At 36.6% G+C, this 22,078-nt stretch overlaps 1 protein-coding gene across 6 annotated transcripts in view; it reads right to left on the bottom strand.

Moving 5' to 3' along the window:
- Positions 1-22,078, bottom strand: part of DGKB (diacylglycerol kinase beta) — a 336,656-nt gene that overhangs the window by 204,437 nt on the left and 110,141 nt on the right. For all 6 annotated transcript variants that reach the window (XM_068404614.1, XM_068404612.1, XM_068404613.1 and 3 more), the window contains 4 exons: positions 21,452-21,526; positions 7,666-7,751; positions 5,140-5,229; positions 2,456-2,616 (listed from right to left, as the gene is read on the bottom strand). In XM_068404614.1, coding sequence (XP_068260715.1) covers positions 2,456-2,616; positions 5,140-5,229; positions 7,666-7,751; positions 21,452-21,526 — 412 coding nt within the window. The remainder of the gene's footprint in view (positions 1-2,455; positions 2,617-5,139; positions 5,230-7,665; positions 7,752-21,451; positions 21,527-22,078) is intronic.

Genomic DNA, 22,078 nt, shown 5'->3' with positions numbered 1-22,078 from the left:
ATAGGCTTGACTCCAGTTATGTTCTTGGGTATCAGCAGCTATGGACTCGTGTGCAACATGATTGTAGATTGTTGCTTTCCCAGCTCAGTACTTGCCAAAGTTTGTATTAGGCACCAAGTACTGAAAACAATTTTGCTTTTATGAAATTAGGTTTACTTCAGTTGTAGCCAAGTTTGAGTACTTTGTCCATTTACATAGACAAACATTTTGCCCGGCTTTTCAAGAGTTATTATGAATGCTACCTAATATATGAATTACACAATTTTAGCAAGTCTAAAATCCACTTTCTGATTTTCTCCATTTGCTTTGTCTTATTTACACCAACAAAATGGAGAAACAGGTATTTTATATATTTCCATGAATGACAAACTTGGCAGTTTTTACAATTTTAAAGCTTTTCTCAATGCAGCGTATTGCATTGTCCATTCCTGGGATAATTTTCTGGTGCTCACATTTCTATTATGTGAAGAATCATAAGTTTAGTGTTATTAAATTCATGAATTTGAAGTTTTTAACTGAAAACTGAGTCTCCTGGTTGTTCACGGTGCCTGGCATATAAAGTAGAGCCTGATATTTTCCTTCAGTATTCTACTATTGTAATTTACATTGTCCTTAATAGTAGTATGATCTTGTCACTGTATAATTTCAGTTCAACTTTTTTTCTTGATACAATTCTGTTTTCTTCCTTTGAATAACGCTAAAGGATTCTTTGAAGCCTAGCACATTCACAGATGTCCCAGTATCTACTTGGCATTCAATTTCCTGTTTCTGTGCTGTGTCTTTACATGTGGTGGTACTCTACATTTTAGAAACCATTTAAATTGCACTGTATTAATATACAGGTGTAAAATCTCATCCCTCTTCCCTCACATTTCTTGCTTCCTTCCTTAGAAGAACACATTTTCTTTCTTCATCTGTGAGGCTTTAGCATCAATATTCCCTTTTGACAAAGTTAATAAATGTGTCCCCATGTGCTGGGCATTTTCTGCTATCGTATTTTTTTCCTGTAACCAAAGATTTTCCTTTGCACTTTCTCTCCTACTTATGAACTTAATTTTGCACTAGTTTTAGTGCATATACTTTGCATTTATGTACCTTTATATACTAATTTTTGTTATATCTGTTGCATCTAGTTCTTCTCTGCACTTGCTTTGAACAACAGAGGCTAAAATCCAAACTATACGAGCAAAAAAAAAAAAAAAAAACAAAAAACCCAACAACAATTTATTACTTAAATATCTTAACTTTGGGGAGACCTGATTAATTGTTTTTTTCAGCATTTAGAACTACACAGTACAGGAAGCCACGGAATGTTTTCAAGGAATATACTGTCTCTGCATGTTACTGATAGGCACTATATGAAAATTACAGAATTGCAATTAATATGTAAAAATTTCATCAACCTTTTAAGTTGCGGCAGAATATTGTTAATGTTGAAGCACAGCAATCAAATAAACTAAGCACACATCCTTAATTTCCTTGGATTTACAATGTTGTATGTTCTACTTCCCATTAAAATACTTTTTTGTAGCATTTTGAAATACTGGATTGGAGAGTTAGATATCCTGTAAAAGTGGATTTTGATTTTTATAAAATAATAATATACAGATTCATGTAATGTATGTGGAACAAGCTGATTTCAGAACAACTAGCACTAGCTTTCAGAGTGCATGTTCCAAGTTAATTAGGCTTCATTTGTGTCCCAGTTAAAAATCTCATTTATGAACTATTCAATCTGTGAAATTTGGACCTCATCAAGGTCTCCCTTCTGCTTATCTTTGAAAGCACATCCAAAGCAAAAGGCTGAACAGTCAGACTGGACATGCCTAATTACCCTCATATATGCAGTGTGGATAGCAGATATAACAGGAAACCATAGAGAAGCACAAGCAGAAGATGCAGTTCCTAGGACCCAAAGAGCTTCTTAAACCCCTTTTCCTCATAATTCATTTTAACTGTGAATATCCCCACAAGGCAGAACCAAGAAAATACCTATGGGGTTTTTTTTATATTATATTATTATTTTATTTTATTATTTAAAACTGCCCTGAAAAAATAAAGAATGCCACTGTTCTTTTAAACAGTTCTGATTATGTTTACTAACAGAAAAGGTTACTTAGAGTTCTTATTAAGTGATTAGTTTTCCTTTATATTTTTATGGAACCTTCATGATGACGATCTAAACTTAGTGCTATGGCTGCTCATAAACCATTAGGAACAACACAAATATCTTCTTTATAAATGGGAAGGTAGAAGGTCCTGAAAAATAATTCTGGTTTGAATGTGTGGAAGTACATTTATGTAAATTGCTGTCAGTCATCTATGTATTCATTTCACTAGCAAAATAACATTATAAATGATCTGTAGCCAACAATCCTTCACTTGAAGTCATGCAATGTAAATATTTATTCAAAACAGAAAAAGAAAATCACTTAAGGACAAGCATAAGTCTTACCACGCCAATAGAAAAGTAGTTGTTAATGATGTTGTAAGGCACTGGGTCTCCTTTCTCATCTTTATCGTTGGGCATTACTTCGAATTTCCACCTGTCCAGCAAAATCTCTGAGCTATTCTCAATGTCTTTTAAAATCTTCATCAAATTCTCACCTTCATAACCTAGCAAAATATGAAAACTGTTATTTAACCAAACATAATAAAGTTTCATTCCATTTTCTTTCTCTTTATAGATGACTGGAAAAATGAAAACTATGCATAAAGACCTGAAAAGCAGGACTGTGTTTGAAGTATTGACAATTTTTCAGCACCTGTCATTAAAAGAGTACAAATACAAAGCTGATTTCTGCACTCAGCTAAATTAATTTAAACTAGATTAATTCTACAAATTTCACTGGGTATCAGATTTATACTGGAGAAAATAATTTGATCTTTAAAACTTGACAATCCCTCTATTTTTCCAAATGCTCATAGCAGTTATCGAAAAAGCTAAAGTTATACTTTGCAAAATGATCTCACTGTTAAATTAATCTTAATATTTAAATTCCTTTTATTTCAAAATTTATGGGAAAAAGACATACAGTATATTTGTCTGATTAAAGTCTGACAAGAGACTGAAAGGTTAAAAGCTGTCTACCATTTTTTGTCGATTGTTTCAATGTGGTTTAGCATAAAAAATCCAAAATTCAAAATTCATGACTTATGACTTATCAGCAGAACTAACATTCTTCCATCTTTCAACAACTTCTTTTTTGAGCCTTACCCTGCTCTGTAGAGAGATCTTACTCTTACTTGCCAAGAAGCACTCACATGTCCTTAGGTAATTCACTATTAGTAGTAGTTCACTACACTGTATACTAAACTCAGTAGAAAACTTGTCTATACTCAGTAGTGTGTAAACAACATACAGCATGCATGTATGCATACATAAAACATGTGGGGATTTTACTAAGTGGCATTATCAACTCTGAATACTATTCAGACCAAATGACTTTGTAATAGATAACTAAGATCTATGGATTCATTCCTTCTTCAAATCAGAAATAAATTTTCATATTCAAGCAATATGTACTGCCTGGGTCATTAACAGTTTCAGCAAGCAAAGCCATTCGAAGCCTCCTGCTCAAAACCCATTGCTGATATCTGTCTTTATGGTTGTATAGCACTTTTTTTGTTAGTTACTGCCAACCACTGCATAACAGCAGCATGCACAATTCCATTTGTCTGTATCCCTGAGATCACTCACCAGCAATTTAGTTTCTGGAAGCCCTGTCTCCTCTCTCATCTATGGAAGTTCCAGAAAATCTGTTATGGCATTGTCTACCACAAAGCAACTGGGCAAAGAATGATGAAAGCCAGAATATTTTCATACTGTCTTTTTCTATTTTAGTCCAGATGGAATCACTCAAAACAGAAGGTAAATAAATGGAAGTGAATGGAAGGACAGGTCCTGACTAATGTAATCAAATGTTCCCATAGCTGACCCTGCTTAGAACAGGAGATTGGACTAGTGTCTTCCTGAGACCCTTTCCAACCTGAATTATTCTATGACTCTACTCTATGAACTGTTTGGAAAGTGAGGCAAGGGTGATTTGATTGCATTTTGGGTTGTTTTTTCTTCTTTTCTTTCCTAAGACTATGTGAATAAATAATCACTAGTCATGACAGAGAAAATAAAGGAGATCCTCAGATGATTTGACAGAACGTGACGGTTAACAAAGAAGTTCTATAGCACAGAAACTACTGAGAACTTGCTAAAGACTATCTGGTAAGAAGGCATACATTTGAAAGGAAACTTGCTATGATGAGACAGAAGAAGGAAGAGATATCTACAAAGGCTGAGAAGTTCCAAAAAAAACAGCCAACAAATACACAACATTTCGACCGAAACAACCAACCGAGACCTGAAAGAGAACTGGCTGTGAGCCCATAAACTGACATGCTTTCACCAGAGACTGAATCTTGCCTAAGATTTTCTTCTTTGTGTCTCCTTCAAGTTATCCTGTAACGTAAATCCTGAATGGCAATAAGTTACTGAAGGAGCAGAGAGTAAGGCTCCATACATCCAGGAAAGGATGCAAAGGGTATTAAAGGTTTGACTTTACATACATTCTCCTTTCAGCATTCTTTGCCTTCTCATTTCCTGACAAATAGCACCACAGCACTTATTGTCTGGAATCCTCTGTAGGAGGAGAAGAGAAGGGGAGTGGATCAAAGGAACTAGTCTGAGGCTGAGACACATTTTTCATTTAATATTTATGAATATTAAAAAGATGAAACCACTCCAAACCCATTATTAGCTGTTTTCAGTAACCCTTTCAGAACAGTCCCAATTAAAATCCATTTAAGAATACTCCCTTTATAAGGTATTGATCAAAGAAAAAACTGCAATACAAACGGTAAAAAGCCAACCAAATAGCTATATACTACTCTCATTGCACCTTGGAGCCTTTTTGGTGTCAGCAGAAACTACAAACAAGGTATGACCAGTGATTACAACCTTTAATATCTATAAAATTCTTCATACAGCATTTACAGACAGCTAATTCCAAAAAGAGGAAAGGTGACAACAGTTCTTTAGATACATCATAAAAAAGAAATCCCAATGTTGAGAGAAGACTTTGATGCAAAAGTTATTTTTTTCCTTTTAATTACATAACACATTGTATTTTAATTTGTGTTTACCTCCTCCCCATCTCAGACACCTTGCTAAATCATTGCCAGTCCCAAGAGGCAGGATAGCAACCGGAGGATGCTTAATCAAATTCGCTTTCTCTGTGAATAAAGAAGGAAAAACATAACTAAGGAAGAAAAAAATCTAATTGTATGTTACTGACACAGTAACTATGTTAGGTTTTGTTTCAGTGAAAGACAGTGATACATGTTTTGTATATGAGACTATGCTGCGTGCTCAGCAACAAGCATTTCACCAAACTACTCCATTATGCAGCCCCTTCCCCAGTCAATATTCAATCCTTAATCCTAATTTACTTGATTGTTATCACAAGATATCAAAAAGTGATGACACAATTAACAGCTGCAAAACTCCACCCCTTCCAAGTTTAGGCAATACACCTGTTATTTATATACATCAATTTACCGTTTTGAAAGCTATTTGAGAGTTACAATCAATAGCTTGTATTTGAAAAAAATTTTTTTTTTCAAACCAAGATTAGAAATCTGCCTTCGCTGTCATCCATTCCTCCATGATATCATTTTTACTTTTCACTGAACTTTAAAAAGTATTTTGGTCCACACCTCCCACAAAACACACTTTTAAACACTCTTCATCCAAACTTTCAGTTCATTCTTTTGACCTCTCTTTGTCTCCTTCCTAATTTCCATCATCACACATTCCCTTTTTTTTTTTCTCTGCAGCCCCTCTAATGCCAAATAAATGATCATGTGGTGTGGAAGATATTCTCCCTAATAAGCCTTGAGAAGTTTAACTCTGTAATGTCTTGACTTCTGGCTATCCTAATTATTTGTACAGAGGACTTGACAGCCAACTGACTGAAAGAACTCCATGGGCTCTCTGTTGCTCTCAGCTCTGCCATTCCCAGCTATGAATGCAAGAGAGTAATAGTCAAGGGCATGAATAATGAGATGAACCTTGTACTTTTTCATCTGGGTGACCAAATTTGTGTTTAACTGTGTATTCACTTGGATTCGTGGCTACACTTGACCACCATTACCAAGAACTCCCTGGAACCAACACCAGGAGGTTTGCCCATCAGGAATTAAACCTGATATTCAAAATAAGCATTGATTTATTTGATCAAGTCTTTAAGTCAATATTTTGTATTTAATAAATAATATATTGAACTGTATGAAATTACAGTGTCTTTTGACTCTTTACCAGTACTTTTCTAGCATTTCAAGCCAAAGCATCTCTGCTCAAAATCCAACAGGAAAACTCTTGTCAAGAAATACAGCCTTTCTGAAAGCTGGAAGTTGGGCAGATATCCCCCAGGTATAATATTTCAAATATATAATTTATCAAATTCCTTATTTAATTGGAATGAGTAGCATGTCTAGTTTAAAAGTTATCCTTGAATAGTTAAACAAGCAGCTATTTTGTTCATAGAATTATGCACAATTATCAGCAATTCTCAGTAGGAATTTATATATCCAATGGATGTGGCAGGGACATCTTGTTATTTATAAATTTCTCTCTAATTCTTTAGGAAGACAGCATTTACAATACCAGTGCACTGCAAATATTTAAGAGAATTTAACATTTAATAAAATAATAAATAAAAGAAGTTTAAAAGTCTCAAATTGTAGAGAAAAAAGTTTGTGGGTTTTTTTCTTTTTTTTATGTGGTTGGTTTGTTGTTGGTTTTTTTTCTCTTGCTTTGCTCTCAGCTAAGATTCTTTGTACATCAGGAGATCAAGGAAGAAAAGATACAACTAGAAAGTGTCTGTTTCTCAAAACAGGTGATTTCTTAAACCTTATATGCACAACTTGTGCCAAAGGGCTTTGTTCGCTAAACAGCAGCATTCAAAATCTATTTCCTGCACCTATGAAACAGATGGAGCCTCGATCCTCCAAATCATTTCTTAGTTCTGTATCACAAAAATTACTGTAGAATATAGTATTTTATTACGACAAAATGCAGTCTTTTGTTAAAATAACACCACTGAAAGAGAAAATAACTGCATGGCATCCTCATGGATGAAAATAACTGCATGGCATCCTTGTGGATGGAAGATATTCTCCCTAATAAGCCTTGAGAAGTTTAAGTCTCTAATATCTTGACTTCTGGGCCATCCTAATGACTTGTACAGAGGACTTGAGAGCCAACTGACTGAAAGAACTCCAAAACTGAAATGCCTGTTAGCCTATTATCTCCAATAGGGGATAACGGAGCATAAACGAAAATTTGGTATCTGAAAAGCAAATGAGCTAAGGTAGATGGTCTTAAACAACTTAGATTTGATTCAGTTTGAGGAACAGACTTTGAACTGAAATTAAAACAGATGGACTTAAATTTCTTGCTTTCTGGAAATCCAGAGGACTACAAACACTGGACTTGTCTAGGGATTTGGAATATCCTTAAAAACAATCATGTCCCAAACTAATAAATTGCAAAAATTTAAGTGAAAAGGATCTTGTTTGAAATAACTGTATCTATACTTCGGTATATAGGGAAGAGCAGTAAAATGAACAACATGAGTCAAGCAAAACTATGTAAATGCTATTTATTACCTATGCAATCCAAAATCCAGCCTACTGTTCCATCTCCACCACATGCTAGTACTCTGAAATCAGGTACATCTCGGAAAAAATTTAACCTAAAAATAGTAAATTAAGATATATATTTAATTACCATAAATGCATTGTGCATTATGTAAACATTTTATGGCTTAAGACATTTCATTTAATACTAAATGGCAAACGAACACTTGGAATAATAATCACCCCTGTTGACACATTCATTTTTTAGACAAATACAATCCAACATTGCATTATCTGAAAAATGTAATATGAAATTGTTAATTCAAAGATTATTATAGTACACTAATACTAGAAATAGCTTGGACCTGATGATTAATCCAAATCTTTGTCTCAATTCAAATTTTGTTTGAAACTATTGTCAGCAAACATTCTCTGTTTACCTAGTTGTAAGTGGATACATAGTCTCTCAAGATAGAAAAGTCCAAGGTAGCTAAATGTATTAGCCACAACATTACCTGGTGAGGCGCTAGCTATAAAAGCATATGAAAGCAGCATATTTCTGATAGTCCACTAATACATAATAAGCTGAGCATTTTGTGGTTGATAAAAACAACTTTGCACCATGGTTTAATACAAAATGAGTAAGCATCAGATTGAATGCACCCATTCCATCATCCCAGAAACCATATTTTAGAAGTGAAATATCTTTGGTAATATTTGCCTGGCTATTTCTGCTTCCATATCCATCGAGTGCTGGACAGTATCACCACCTCATTATCCACTTCATTCAATACCAATGTTCCATAATGCTGAAAAGTGAGGATACATTAAAACAATTCCAAGTTTCAATATTTTAAATTTAAAAGCATCTTTTCAGGACAGCTTTTGACACGTACTGAAATTAGTCCTTACGCATAAACTGTGACTAGACAAAAACCTTCTAGTAATTTTGCTGCATTACTGTATACATATATATGTGTATATGTGTATATGTGTATGTACATTCAAATATATTCTACTCACTATTGTCACAGACATCTCAATGCATATTCTATATGCTAGTGACCAGATCTTATTTCCAGTTTGCAACCTCCTGATAAATGCACAATTAGTACATTGTACCCAAATTCTTAAATACAAATAAATAGGTACAATAGCTTGCAAGTGTTTAATTCAAGCTATTTTCCACATGAAACTAATGCTGCATGGAGAATTGTGTTCCTTTCCCCAGAAAGTTTTAAAAATTCTTTTAGGCCTCTTGATAAAATAAAGAACACATGAAAAACTACAGAGTAAAAGAAAGAGCATGGGAAAAGGAAATGGAAAACACAATGGTCAAAACATGTTATTTAAGATGTAGAAGACAACAGGACAACTTGGGGTGGAACATCTCCCTTATGAGGAGAGGCTGAGGGAGCTGGGTCTCTTTAGCTTAGAGAAGAGGAGACTGAGGGGTGACCTCATTAATGTTTATAAATATGTAAAGGGCAAGTGTCAAGAGGATGGAGCCAGGCTCTTCTCAGTGACATCCCTTGACAGGACAAGGGGCAATGGGTGCAAGCTGGAACACAGGAGGTTCTGCATAAATATGAGGAAAAACTTCTTTACGGTGAGGGTGACCGAACACTGGAACAGGCTGCCCAGAGAGGTTGTGGAGTCTCCTTCTCTGGAGACATTCAAAACCCGCCTGGACGCATTCCTGTGTGATATGGTCTAGGTAATCCTGCTCCGGCAGGGGAGGGGATTGGACTAGATGATCTTTCGAGGTCCCTTCCAATCCCTAACATTCTGTGATTCTGTGAACTTCTTGTTCTATTAGTTTTAGACCAGAATTTCAAGGTTAGCAAAGCTACACAGAATTAAGCCCATCACATTGTTTTCCCACTCCTAATTTTCTCCACTCAGAAGAGCTCTCAGTCAATTTCAAGTGTCAAGTACAAGGTTTGGAGGGTGCTTACTCATTCTGCATTAAGCCTTGCTTTGCTCTTCTCACCTCTTACGTTCTACTTCACACATCTGCAGGACAAGTGCTATAGGATCTCTGATCCAAAACATCATGCACCAAATCTGACTGGGTACACTTGGGGAACACATCTTTTAATAAGGATAGGTGCTGAAAGACCCTCTGCTGGAAGTCATGTCCTGCCACTGTAAGAGTGGGCACCGAGACATGCCCTGGCCCACAGATGTGTATCTCTGTCACTTCATGAGACCTGGTAAAGAGACAAATGCCTCCCATCACCAGCATTCCCACTTCGACCCAATGCGTTGGGTCTGTAGAAAGTTAGCAGATCTAATTATATTGCTTCCAGTACTGAGGGTATTTCAGATTAATTTAAAATCCAATTATAACCCAGAGATGATGGTAAGGTCCTAACTTATACAAATACTTAAGCATTTCTACCACATGTAACAGATATCAAAAATAAAGTCTGGAAAAAACAACCAAACAACCAAACAAACAAAAAAACCCACACCAAAAGTACCGGGTTGATGCTAGCATTAATCCAGACAGGCAAAACATTGACCTAAACCTCCATCTCCCTTTTTATAAACAAGCATTCTCACCACATGGCTATCAAACATTCTTTTTGTTTTGACTGTATATTTAATCTTCATCAAAACAGTATAACTTCACAAGAAAGTGGGAGACTGAAGAATCTGACAAAACCATATTGTCAAAAAAATTCTCAATAAGCTTCATTCATATTTCCGCTGGAGCATTTTACATTCATACACAGTGAATTTTCCAAACAATTTCATAGTACAGCATTAAGTTCACATGACTTTTTCTGAATTTAAATATAAAAATTATACATACATTATACAAATAATACATAAAATACACAAAAATAAAGTATAATATACCTTATATTGTATATTTGCATATATAAATATAGTTTATATAACTACACTATAACAAATGTAAATGTTTATAAAATCAAATTAATTTATAAAATCAAATTAATTTATAATATTAAATATAGCTACAGAATTACATATGTAAATAAATCTCATTCATGGAATTAGAGTGTGCAGCCTACATTAAGAGTTGGGAAGGGAACATGGTTTTCTGTTTATAAGGTTTCATTCAAACTCAGTAAAAGTTCTAATTGTAAAGAAAAAATGTGATAGATTTCTTAATAGAACTTAAGGTAAAGAATAAGTACTGCCTATCAAGATAGCTTTAGTCAATTACTGTTTTAATTGCACCTGTTACCTCTTATTCACAGAACATTTTTATACGGTTTGAAAAAAAAAATTGTTGGAGAAGAACTTAGTAAAAGTGGTTTGAAGTGGAAATAAAAAAAATGTCAGTCATCGTAAAGGCTTTGTGCACTGTCAGACTAAGGTAAAGGACCAGAATAGAAAATTTAGTCCTATTTTCTTGAACTGATTCATAAAATTGTACAAGGTTTCTAGGTATATATAATAAACATCAAATAACATAAAAATATAAAACAGTGCTTACAATGGGTCTCTTCCTCAAAAGTTTTATCTCTACTTTTTAAAAAACTATGATTATTATTTTTTAACAATTTAGATGATTACTCTTTACATAGCACAATATGACAAGTATGACATAAAGTACAAAGGACAAATGTCCATTATATCAATAATGTTTACAGAAATTATGTCAATAACCTTGACAGAAATTAAACAGGAGATGAGAAACAGGTAAATCAGAAACTTCAAAACATGTCTTTTATTGGTATCAAATTAATTTGTACTATAATTCAAACAGAATCATTTAATACAACACATTATTTTGATAATTTTTTTTCAATGAAGAAAAATATTGCCACAAAAAAAATCCTTTTTTATTTATGGATATGAGAATAGGTAGATATTCTTTTACACAGAATTGATCTTTATAGACATTATAGTAAAAAGCTTTCCTACATCACTTAACATAAGTCAGCATAGCTGGAGTGGTACATAAGAATATCAGCCTGGTACAGACTGTAACCCAAGTTACACCTATTCTTCAATCACTGGCAAAAAGGCAACAAGAAAGAACAGCAGAACTTCTACTCACATCTCCTACCACAGGACAAACAAAACTTATACATTTGGGAATAAAGATGAAAAGCCACAGCTTTAACAATCCACAGCAAGACCAAAGAAAAAATATGTCTGCATACTGAGGCCTTAAAACAGCAGGATATTTTTGCTAGGTGAATTGTTAGATGATTCTGGAGAATTAACCATTTTTCTTTCGACTGAGAAAGGTCAATACAACCAATCCCTAAATGTGGATTACAAGAGATTATTATACTTGATTGTATTTCTGTTATCAAAATTGTCAAGATCATCTAATTCTTGCCTGATGATCGAATTCTTATATCATTAAACTGCAGCTTCCCTTTGTTTACAGTATCTCCGAACGTTTCATATTCTACAAATTTCATAAGCGTACACCTAGTTCTTAGTCCATGGTCCATAATTAACACGGTAAATGGGCTCAGTCATAAGACTGAGCTGGAAAAACCTATAAATACATATCTTCATCTTCATAGTTCCCTTGTAAATTGACCTGTTTTAGTCTTCCCTAATCCAGTTTCCTATCTGCTGGAAGTAAAACAAATAAATTTAAACCACTGAAGGTGTTTGATATCAGCCTACTTTTATTTTATTTTGCCAGACACAAGGATCACACACAAAGGCAATTACTGAGTTTCTGCTGATAAATTAGTCATTTCCACCTGAAAGATGGCAACTGTTTCAACTACCTATACTACTCTAATTCAGTTTCTCATACTCACCTCATCAAATCCATATGAATGCAGAGAAACTATGAATAAACCCCAGTGATAGAGGACTTAACTATTTGCTGTTGAATCATGCATTTAATTGATTTATGCACAGATAACACCCCTCTACACACACCACCACCACCCCACCCCCCTTATTCTTATAGAACTATTGTAGGAAATCCTGTCCCACTCACAGTAAAACTATTTTAAAACATAAGTTGCAATGCTTTCCATTTAGGTACCTGCCCATGACTTTTTCTCTCAGACCCTGAAGCAGTGCACTATGCAGAGATTTCAGGTGCTCAGCCACACAAGGTGGCATAACAGCACTGTGAAATCGGTCAGCCAGTCTTCTTCACTCACAGTGGAAGCAAAAATTAAAACTGTCAATAGCCCAAGCAAAGAATAATCCAGTGATGTTGGTATCTCAGGATAGGTATCACCTAAATGTAAGGTAAACTTCAAATTACCATTCGATATAAAAATACTATTTAACTTGGTAACTTTCTCCACTGCAGAGAAGATCAAAGCGCAAAAAAAGGGAAACAAATTTAGTATCTGCCTATATCGAAGAAATTTTCTTTTAAATACTCTAAATGGTGTTAGAGCTACTTCAGCTCTTGCGACTTAAACCTACTTACACTGTGTGTGAATGGAAGTGAATGAAAGATAAACGTTCACCCTAAATATCACCAGCTCAAAGCAAACTAGAGCCTGCTAAACCTTCATTAACAGATTTATGTTGACAAAGGACCAATCTGATAAGTATCTCACACTTGCAGGTGAACCCTATATCTCAGAAACTTTGTCCACTTGGGAATTCACAATGCTGGGTTTAATCTAGCAATTTCATTAATGTAGATGTTCAACTCTCTACTGATTCTTCTTAAACTTAACTGTCCATAGGAAAATATCAAGTTGAAAGAGAAAGCAATTGCATTGTTGCAGTGTTTACTCCTTTATTGTAATGACCATATTGTTGTCATTTTATTAAATAAAGCAAATACAATCCCTGACAAATGGTTATGTACTTGAGAACATGAATGAAAACTAAACACAGTTTTTCCTCTTCTAGACTGCCAAGCTGAGCTAGCCATGTAACTGGACAACATACACACTTTAATCTCATTACAACTCTCAGTTACAGTTTTCTGTATACTGTAATGACACTATTCATGAGACAGTAATTCCAGCAAATCACTCTAACAAAAATAGTTTCAATAAATCCAGTTTATCATTGCATGGGGCAATATATTCCTCTCCTGGAATGGCATTTTAATGTGTAAAAGTTAACTGGTAGGTGCATATATTGCAGCTGAAAATAATTGTTTTCCATTCATACTTTCTAAAGATAAAGGTGGCTGCCAATTTCAGATCACAAGCTTGGTAAAAACCATGATGGCACATTTAGAAAAACAAGGTCCCAGTCCTTCAGTGTGTGATCACACAGGATATTGAGGGACTCCATGAAAACAGGGGACATTTTACTGTCAGGTACCCAACACTGAAAACATTGGTCCATATGATATACTTCACACTCAAAAATACCATTACTATCATAGAATTACAGAACGGTTGGGGCTGGAAGGTACCTTTAAAGATCATCTAGTCCAATATGGCCTGCCATGGGAAGGGTGATTTTTCACTGGATCAGGTTGCTCAAAGCCCTGTCCAACCAAAACTTAGGTTTTCCTTAACTATTGCTTAAGAAGTGTACCAACCTATTTTTAGAGTGTAGCATTATAGTCAGTAGATGGCCCCAAAACATTCTGATACAGATATAGAACAATAATAACAGTGTCAAATCTATGATCCCTGCAAGAATGAAATTTGCTTTATCTGCATAATACCCATAAGATAGGTAGCAGCTTTACAGATTTGGGAGAGGTATATGCCAGTCAGAAGAAGAAATACAGAAGCATTTGTGGGAAAAGTGAATCAATATATGCTGGGTAGTGGGTGGAGTAAAGACGCTGGATGTCATACGTTCAGAAGTAACTTAACTGTAATAGTCAAAAGCTTATTTTGGGGTTACTGAGAAAAGAGAACTATTCTCTTCGGGTCGGTGGCTGTCTTGGGAATAGTGACCATGAAATGTTAAGAGTTTTCGATAGTGGGGGAAGTAAGGAGGGGCAAGAGCAGAACTTCTGCCTTAGGTTTCTGGTGGGCAGACTTTAGCCTGTTTAAGAGGCTGGTGGACCGAGTCCCTTTGGAGTCGGTCCTGAAGGGCAAAGGAGTCCAGGAAGGCTGGACATGCTCCAAAAGGGAATTGCTAAATATTCAGGAACAGGCTGTGCCGGTGTGTAGGAAGACAAGCTGTCGGGGAAAAAGACCGGCCTGGTTAAACAGGGAACTTAGGCTAGAACTTAAGAAAACAAAGAGAACCTACTTGCTCTGGAAGAAGGGTCGGGTAACTTGGGAGGTCTATAGGGACGTGGCCAGGTCACGTAGGGAGAAGATTAGAAGGGCCAAAGCTCAATTAGAGCTTGATTTGGCTGCTACAGTCAAAGACAACAAAAAAAGTTTCTACAAATACACTAACAGCAAAAGAAGGGTCACAGAGAGCCTCCACCACTTGCTGAATGAGGAAGGTAGTGTAGTGTCAGGGGATGAGGAAAAGGCAGAGGTGCTCAATGCCTTCTTTGCCTCGGTCTTCAATGTCAAGACCGGTTGTCCTCAGGAGACTCGGCCCCCAGAGCCTGAAGTTAGGGACGGGGGGCTGGGTGAACCTCCCATGATCCAGGAGGAGACAGTTAGTGACCTGCTGTGCCAGTTGGACACCCACAAGGCTATGGGCCCGGATGGGATTCACCCCAAATGAACTTGCCAAACCACTCTCGATTATCTACCGGCAGTCCTGGTTAACTGGAGAAGTTCCAGCTGACTGGAAATTAGCGAATGTAACGCCCATCTACAAGAAGGGTCGGAAGGATGATCCAGGGAACTATAGGCCTGTCAGCCTGACCTCGGTGCCAGACAAGGTGATGGAACAGATCATCCTGAGTGCCATTACACGGCACATGCAGGACAATTGGGGCATCGGGGCCAGCCAACATGGATTCATGAAAGGCAGGTCCTGCTTGACCAACCTGGTCTCCTTCTATGACCAAGTGACCCGCTTAGTAGATGAGGGCAGGGCTGTGGATGTAGTCTATCTAGACTTCAGTAAGGCATTTGACACTGTCTCCCACAGCATCCTCCTAGACAAACTGGCTGCCTGGGGCTTGGATGGGTGGACTCTTCGATGGGTTAAAAACTGGCTGGATGGCCGAGCCCAGAGAGTGGTGGTGAATGGGGCAAAGTCCAACTGGCGGCCGGTCACTAGCAGTGTTCCCCAGGGCTCAGTTCTGGGGCCGGTGCTGTTCAATATCTTTATAGATGATCTAGACGTAGGGATTGAGTGCACCCTCAGCAAATTTGCAGATACCACCAAGCTGGGTGGGAGTGTCGATCTGCTGGAGGGTAGGAAGGCCCTACAGAGGGATCTGGACAGGTTAGATAGATGGGCCGAGACCAATGGTATGAGGTTCAACAAGAACAAGTGCCGGGTCTTACACTTCGGCCACAACAACCCCATGCAGCACTACAGGCTGGGGGAAGAGTGGTTAGAAAGTGGCCCGGTGGAAAGAGACCTGGGCGTGCTGATCGACAGCTGGCTAAACATGAGCCAGCAGTGTGCCCAGGTGGCCAAGAAGGCCAATGGCATCCTGGCCTCTATTAGGAATAGTGTAGCCAGCCGGTCTAGGGAAGTGATCGTCCCTCTGTACCCGGCACTGGTGAGGCCGCACCTTGAATACTGTGTCCAGTTCTGGGCCCCGCACCTCAAGAAAGATGTTGAGGTGTTGGAGCGAGTCCAGAGGAGGGCGACCAAGCTGGTGAAGGGTCTGGAGGGTATGACCTATGAGGAATGGCTGAGGGAGCTGGGGCTGTTTAGCCTGGAGAAGAGGAGGCTCAGAGGTGACCTTATTGCAGTCTACAACTACCTGAAGGGAGGTCGTAGTGAAGTGGGAGTTGGCCTCTTCTCCCGGGCAACTAGCGATAGGACAAGAGGACACAGCCTCAAGCTTCGCCAGGGGAGGTTCAGGTTGGACATTAGGAAGCATTTCTTCTCAGCAAGGGTCATTAGACATTGGAATGGGCTGCCCAGGGAGGTGGTGGAGTCACCATCTCTGGATGTGTTTAAGAAAAGACTGCACATGGCACTTAGTGCCATGGTCTAGTTGACATGGTGGTGTCAGGGCAATGGTTGGACTCGATGATCCCAGAGGTCTCTTCCAATCTGGTTGATTCTGTGATTCTATTTCAAGAATGCGAGAAGAGCAAACTACAAAGCAGGCTAAAGGTTGTAGCAGAGGCTTTTCAAATAGATTTCAGACAAAGGCTGTTAAGTGTGTGGCAAACTCCCTACTGAACAATTACCATGGTTAAGAGAGAGGTGAATGAATCTGCCTCACAACTTTGGAAGCCTAGACTGAGACAGGAGTGGAGACTGGTGACATTTACAATATTTAAAGATTGTGCTATGTATGCAGCAAACATGACAGGTGTCATAAAAGTAAAAACATTGTTAAACAGATGCTTAAAATAGATCTCTAAACCCAAGATTGAAGTTTCACATGTGAAGACTCACTGAGTTCTAAGTACTACTGATTTATGGTGCACAACTGGAATTTTAATCATTAGAGTACAACCAACCCACCACGGCTTGCTTTGCCATTCTTTTGCAAAAATGTAATTCTTCCAAAGAAATATGGACCAGGTTCAAGGTTTTGTTCAGGAGAAAATAACTATGTGGTTATTACCTTCTAAAAATATTCTTGGTGTATATGTCTTCCTAGAATACTCTGGATATTCCAAATGTACAGCAGCAAAGAAATGCTCTAGCAATCAATTCCAATAATCAGGGAAAACAGTATAATTTTCAAAATAGACCTATTGCTTTGTGAAGTTGTAAAGGCCCAGGTGCATTACATTCCCAACTAAATCACAGAGTAAGTTGTAGGGATTCAGTGTGGCTGTCTTGGGCATCTTTTAAGTGGACAGAATTTAAGATTTAAAAAGGCCTGTTGAGGTAAACTTGCGGATAGAATTTAAAAACTACATGCTCTCCAAATTAAATGCTTAAGGGAGTTACAAAGAAATACAACTTTTGTGGATATAATTTCTATTATAGAGTATAAAAATAACATAAATTTTAAATAATAGACTTAAGGGAACGGGAGCCTTTTCAGAGGGACAAAGCCTTTGTGAAATGGTGACCTCTCTACAGAGTCATGTGGGTCTGTGGCTCGACTGCCATTCATCCAGCTATTATTTACCTCTCTGTGAGGTGAACAATAACTGAATTTCAGATTCTTCAAGATCATTAAATCCACAATAACAGTTGTTGTCAGAAGTAGAAGACTCCTATAGGGATGTAACAACCAAACAGGGAAACTCTTTTCAAGGCTAAAAACACAGGTGCTAGGCACAAATTACACAATGTATCAGCCTGGCAATTTTCACGTCACTTTGTTAACTGTGGCAGCCTGTAACTGTGGAGTACCTTTTATGCCTGTGTTCAGCTGTGGAGCTGACAGGGTTTCTCCAGCTCACCCGTATCTCTCTGCTTCCAAATAAAGAATGTCTAAACCATTAATTACTATACCAGCGTTTAAAGCGTACTGTTGCCCTTTGGCTGAGAGCTCCTTGATTTTCAGGCCTCGCAGCAGGTCACTTTCTGTTGTTGGAAAGGAATCAATGTCAGAGAGTCAGCTGCTGTGCAATTTATTTGCATCATGTACATATTTTTATATAGATTATGTACATGAGTCTTGACACAAAGAGCTCCGAAAACCTTAGCTTACGCATGCTAAGAAGCTACAAGAAACATCTTTGTTGCTGTCCCTGCAGTTCTCCAAGTACCATCCTATCTATTATGAAAGTAGGTGACACATCCACTTAAGTAATTGCAAATTCAGATAGCAACACTAAATTTCATTGTCAACTTGTTCAAAAACCTTTTCCGTTGACCTGCTACACGCCAGCATATTTATAATAAAATGCACAATAACTGATATTACCAAAGGTGTGTGGGGGGGGTGTGATGTGTGGGTTTTGTTGGGTGTTTTTTTTTGTTTGGGTTTTGGTTTTTTTTTTGAGGGAGAGAATTGAAAGGGAAAATTAAATGTATTATTTCCAGATTTCAAAGAAATTTAAATATGCGACTCCACTAGCGGCCCTTTTTCCTCTCAACAAAGATTATTTTAACCCTGTTCCAGCTCCGGCTTGCTAAGGAGCCCTTTATTCCAACACAGTTCCGTGAAAGAACACGATTATCCCACTGAAGAGGAAGAACGAAAGACCTAGTGATTGAGCTGTTGGCTTTTTTAAAAAAATACATCAGTTTCACAGTCCCCCTAAGATGTAGGATTTTATTGGTCTCCTAGTTTTCTTGTCTTTCTCCCTGTTATCTAAACAGGAGATACTTAGATTTTCAACAGAAATTAACTGGAAATATTAATTCGTGCTAGCCACAGATGTTTGGAACTCAAGTTAGAAAACTTGTGAATGCTATCATCTTGGCTGATGACAGCAGCCCATGAGAAAAATACCATCATAAATAAAAAACATTAACTTGTGAGTTAAAGCAGGCAGCTCAGCTCTACCAAAAACATGCAAATTCTATCCTAATACTATAAACACTCTATAGGTTGAGTAAACATGTCTGAAGTTAGTATTCAAAAGAAAAAAAAAAATCAAAATAGACTCAATTAAAATCTATTACAATAATCATAACTGCTTTAAAATAAATAGACATTATGTTTATCCTTTTCCACTAAATAACCAAAACTGGCATGAAGAATACACTTTTGTTTTTCTCTGTGCTGTACAATCCCCCACTCTGTTCCATTTCAATCTAAATGACACATATGACAATATTAAATAAATGTAACATTTTGATTGACAGTCCAGTATAACTGGCATTACAGAGGTGGATGAGTGAGTGGACAGAGGGATGGATGGGCAGGTTTTATTAGGCAATCCAGCCCTTGCAGAAAGGGAAACAAGGACTAGTAAGTGAAAAACAGAGTTTATTCAACTGCTTGCTTAAGGGGCAAATTATATGCAGCCTACATAGTATTGCCAGGGGCAAGAAGTGAGGGAAGGAGATAAACTGGAAATTTAGGATTATTAATTTCTGTGGAATGAATAAAAAACATACCAAAACAACCTTAATAAAATGCAGTGTCTGTTTGAAAATTAATGAGAAATTTCTTCAAAGTGACTCTGAAGTACAACTATTTTGATTCCTAATAGGAAGAGAAATTGAAAATATTTTCTGAAAAACACTGTCCTGGTTCAAAAGCTTCAAGTTTAAATCGTTTTAGTGCAGGGTTTCAGTCTGAACTTAACACTGCCCTCTTGTGCTTCTGCCTTAAAATACATTTTCCTTTACATCACAAGATACATGAAAACCGAAAGTCAGTAACAGACAGAAATGCAGTCAGTAAGTGGGGTTTGATTTTTTTTTTTAAGCTTGATTTTTTTTAAAAAAAAAGGTTCAGTGAAATAAGATAAATGTGAACAAAAATATTTCAGTTGTATTAAAAGTTGTCATCTCAATCCCTAGTATGGCATTTCTATTATACCATATGTAAAACAATATTGGTTACTAGTTTTATCTCAGTTAAAATTTCTTATAAATTCCTGAAATAAGTTTCTGCCATTTTTCTAGTCTACTTACTCTTTGGACTAAGATCACTTAAATTTTCCGTATGTGTCAAGACTAGCATTAACAAAACACAAACAATAAATACCATTTGAGTAATAAAACAGCACTAGCATTCAGGTACAGGATAAAATTACAGGCATGAAAGAAATCATGCATGTCATTATTTCCATTTTTTGAGCAGGTTTTGCACCATTCTGCCGGTTGCACATTAGCCACTGTATAGTGAAAGATATCCTGAGAATCTTAACTTCAAAAATGATTGAGCCCAATCCATTTTTCACTTTCATCAGTGCTATACACATCTCAAGTTTAACACAATAAATGAATGCACAGCTGAAATATAACTTTGCAAGGCACAAACCACGTACATTTCCACCCTCATCTTATTTTCCTCCCACTTAAAAGGAAAAAAGTCTGAACAAATAAAAACTCCCAAGGTTAAATTAAAAAAAAGTACTCAACAGTGTAAACTTCATGTCAGTGAACATGTATCTCCTAATATCCTTCTGCAAATCTTCTCACTGATGTAAATTTTCATGTAGCAGTGACATAACTAAAAAACATCCAATACATACAAAATGATATACAGAACAGACATTCAGTGCTGGTCTGCCTGTTTTCTTCTACCAAAGTACCCACTACTTAAAAAGGAGACAATTTCAGGTGGCAAATTTGGTATTTGATATACTGCAAATTCTCCTGTCTTCACATGAATGCAAAACACGAAGAATCATGGAAGAAGTATGTAAGGCGAGTGCCTGCAACACCACTTGGTTCAGGTAACACTTCAGTCCCCGTAAAATGTCACTGCCAGCATAATCTAGCCTGTCCAGTCATTTTCTGCCCACTACATCCACAGGATTATGGAATTGATAAGGAGTGTGCAGCCACTGTAATTTGAAACAACATTCTATATCTGACATGAATAAGAATATATATATGTACACTATATATATATATTTTACACAGACACATACGTATGTGCACATATGTGTTTATGTAAAAGAAATGTATGTCCTGCAGGTCAGTCTTTGAGGCTACTTGATATTTGTAACATAGAAGTAACTCCCACAGGAACTCAGGTTGCTGATAGAGCAGTAAAAGCTGCAAATATAATGAAATTTATCCCACAGTTCTTACAGAGTACTGCATGGTTATCAGTAAAACATGATACATAGTTTTATTTGTACATGTAAACAAATAATACCTGTAAATTTCTACAGCCACTCAGAGGTCTGTAGTGTTGATACATTCAAAACATGCTATATCTCCCTCAGTCTGTTCATTTGATTATGTAGCATTTTATTAAATGAGTTCCTGGTAATAATATTAACTGTAGACTTACCCTGGCATTGGTCCATTTCCAGAAAGACTATAAACTTGACGAGGATTTAAAAGGTACTGAAATTTTCTATAAATTCTGAAGAGGTAAAAGAGACAAGGAGAAAATATTTACTTACATGTTTGAATTTTTTTTTTTAAATCTATCAATGAAAGAATTAAAGAAGTTAACACATACTATAATTATTGGAATTGCAGGATCTCATTTATACAAAAAAATCAAATATTTGAACACAGCAATTATAATTCATACATAGAGTGCACTGTGGGCATAAAATTGAGACAGAAGTTCTACAAGCTATCTGCAATTCAGATGATTTATATAGACAAGAAAAGAAAAATAGGATAAGGAGGTAAAATGACACAAGAAAAGGTGAGTCAAATAAGCATTTGGAAAAGCACGTTGGTTGCTATTAAAGTAACTCCGTGGTAAAGGAGAGGTTTATTCCTGAAATTTATTGCTAACACAAAATTACAAGTATAATTAATTGCAAAAGCAATTGGCTTTGTCACACACCAAAAACATCCCCATAGGTTGAACAACTTTCTGAGAAAGCAAATCTATTGTCAGCTACATCTCCTTTGGATCATATTTGAATGGGAGGAAAATTAAACACATTCAAAACCATTG

This window comes from Nyctibius grandis, chromosome 7 (assembly GCF_013368605.1).
Source record: "Nyctibius grandis isolate bNycGra1 chromosome 7, bNycGra1.pri, whole genome shotgun sequence".
Classification (NCBI taxonomy): domain Eukaryota; kingdom Metazoa; phylum Chordata; class Aves; order Nyctibiiformes; family Nyctibiidae; genus Nyctibius; species Nyctibius grandis.
This window is presented reverse-complemented; position numbering and strand designations above follow the sequence as displayed.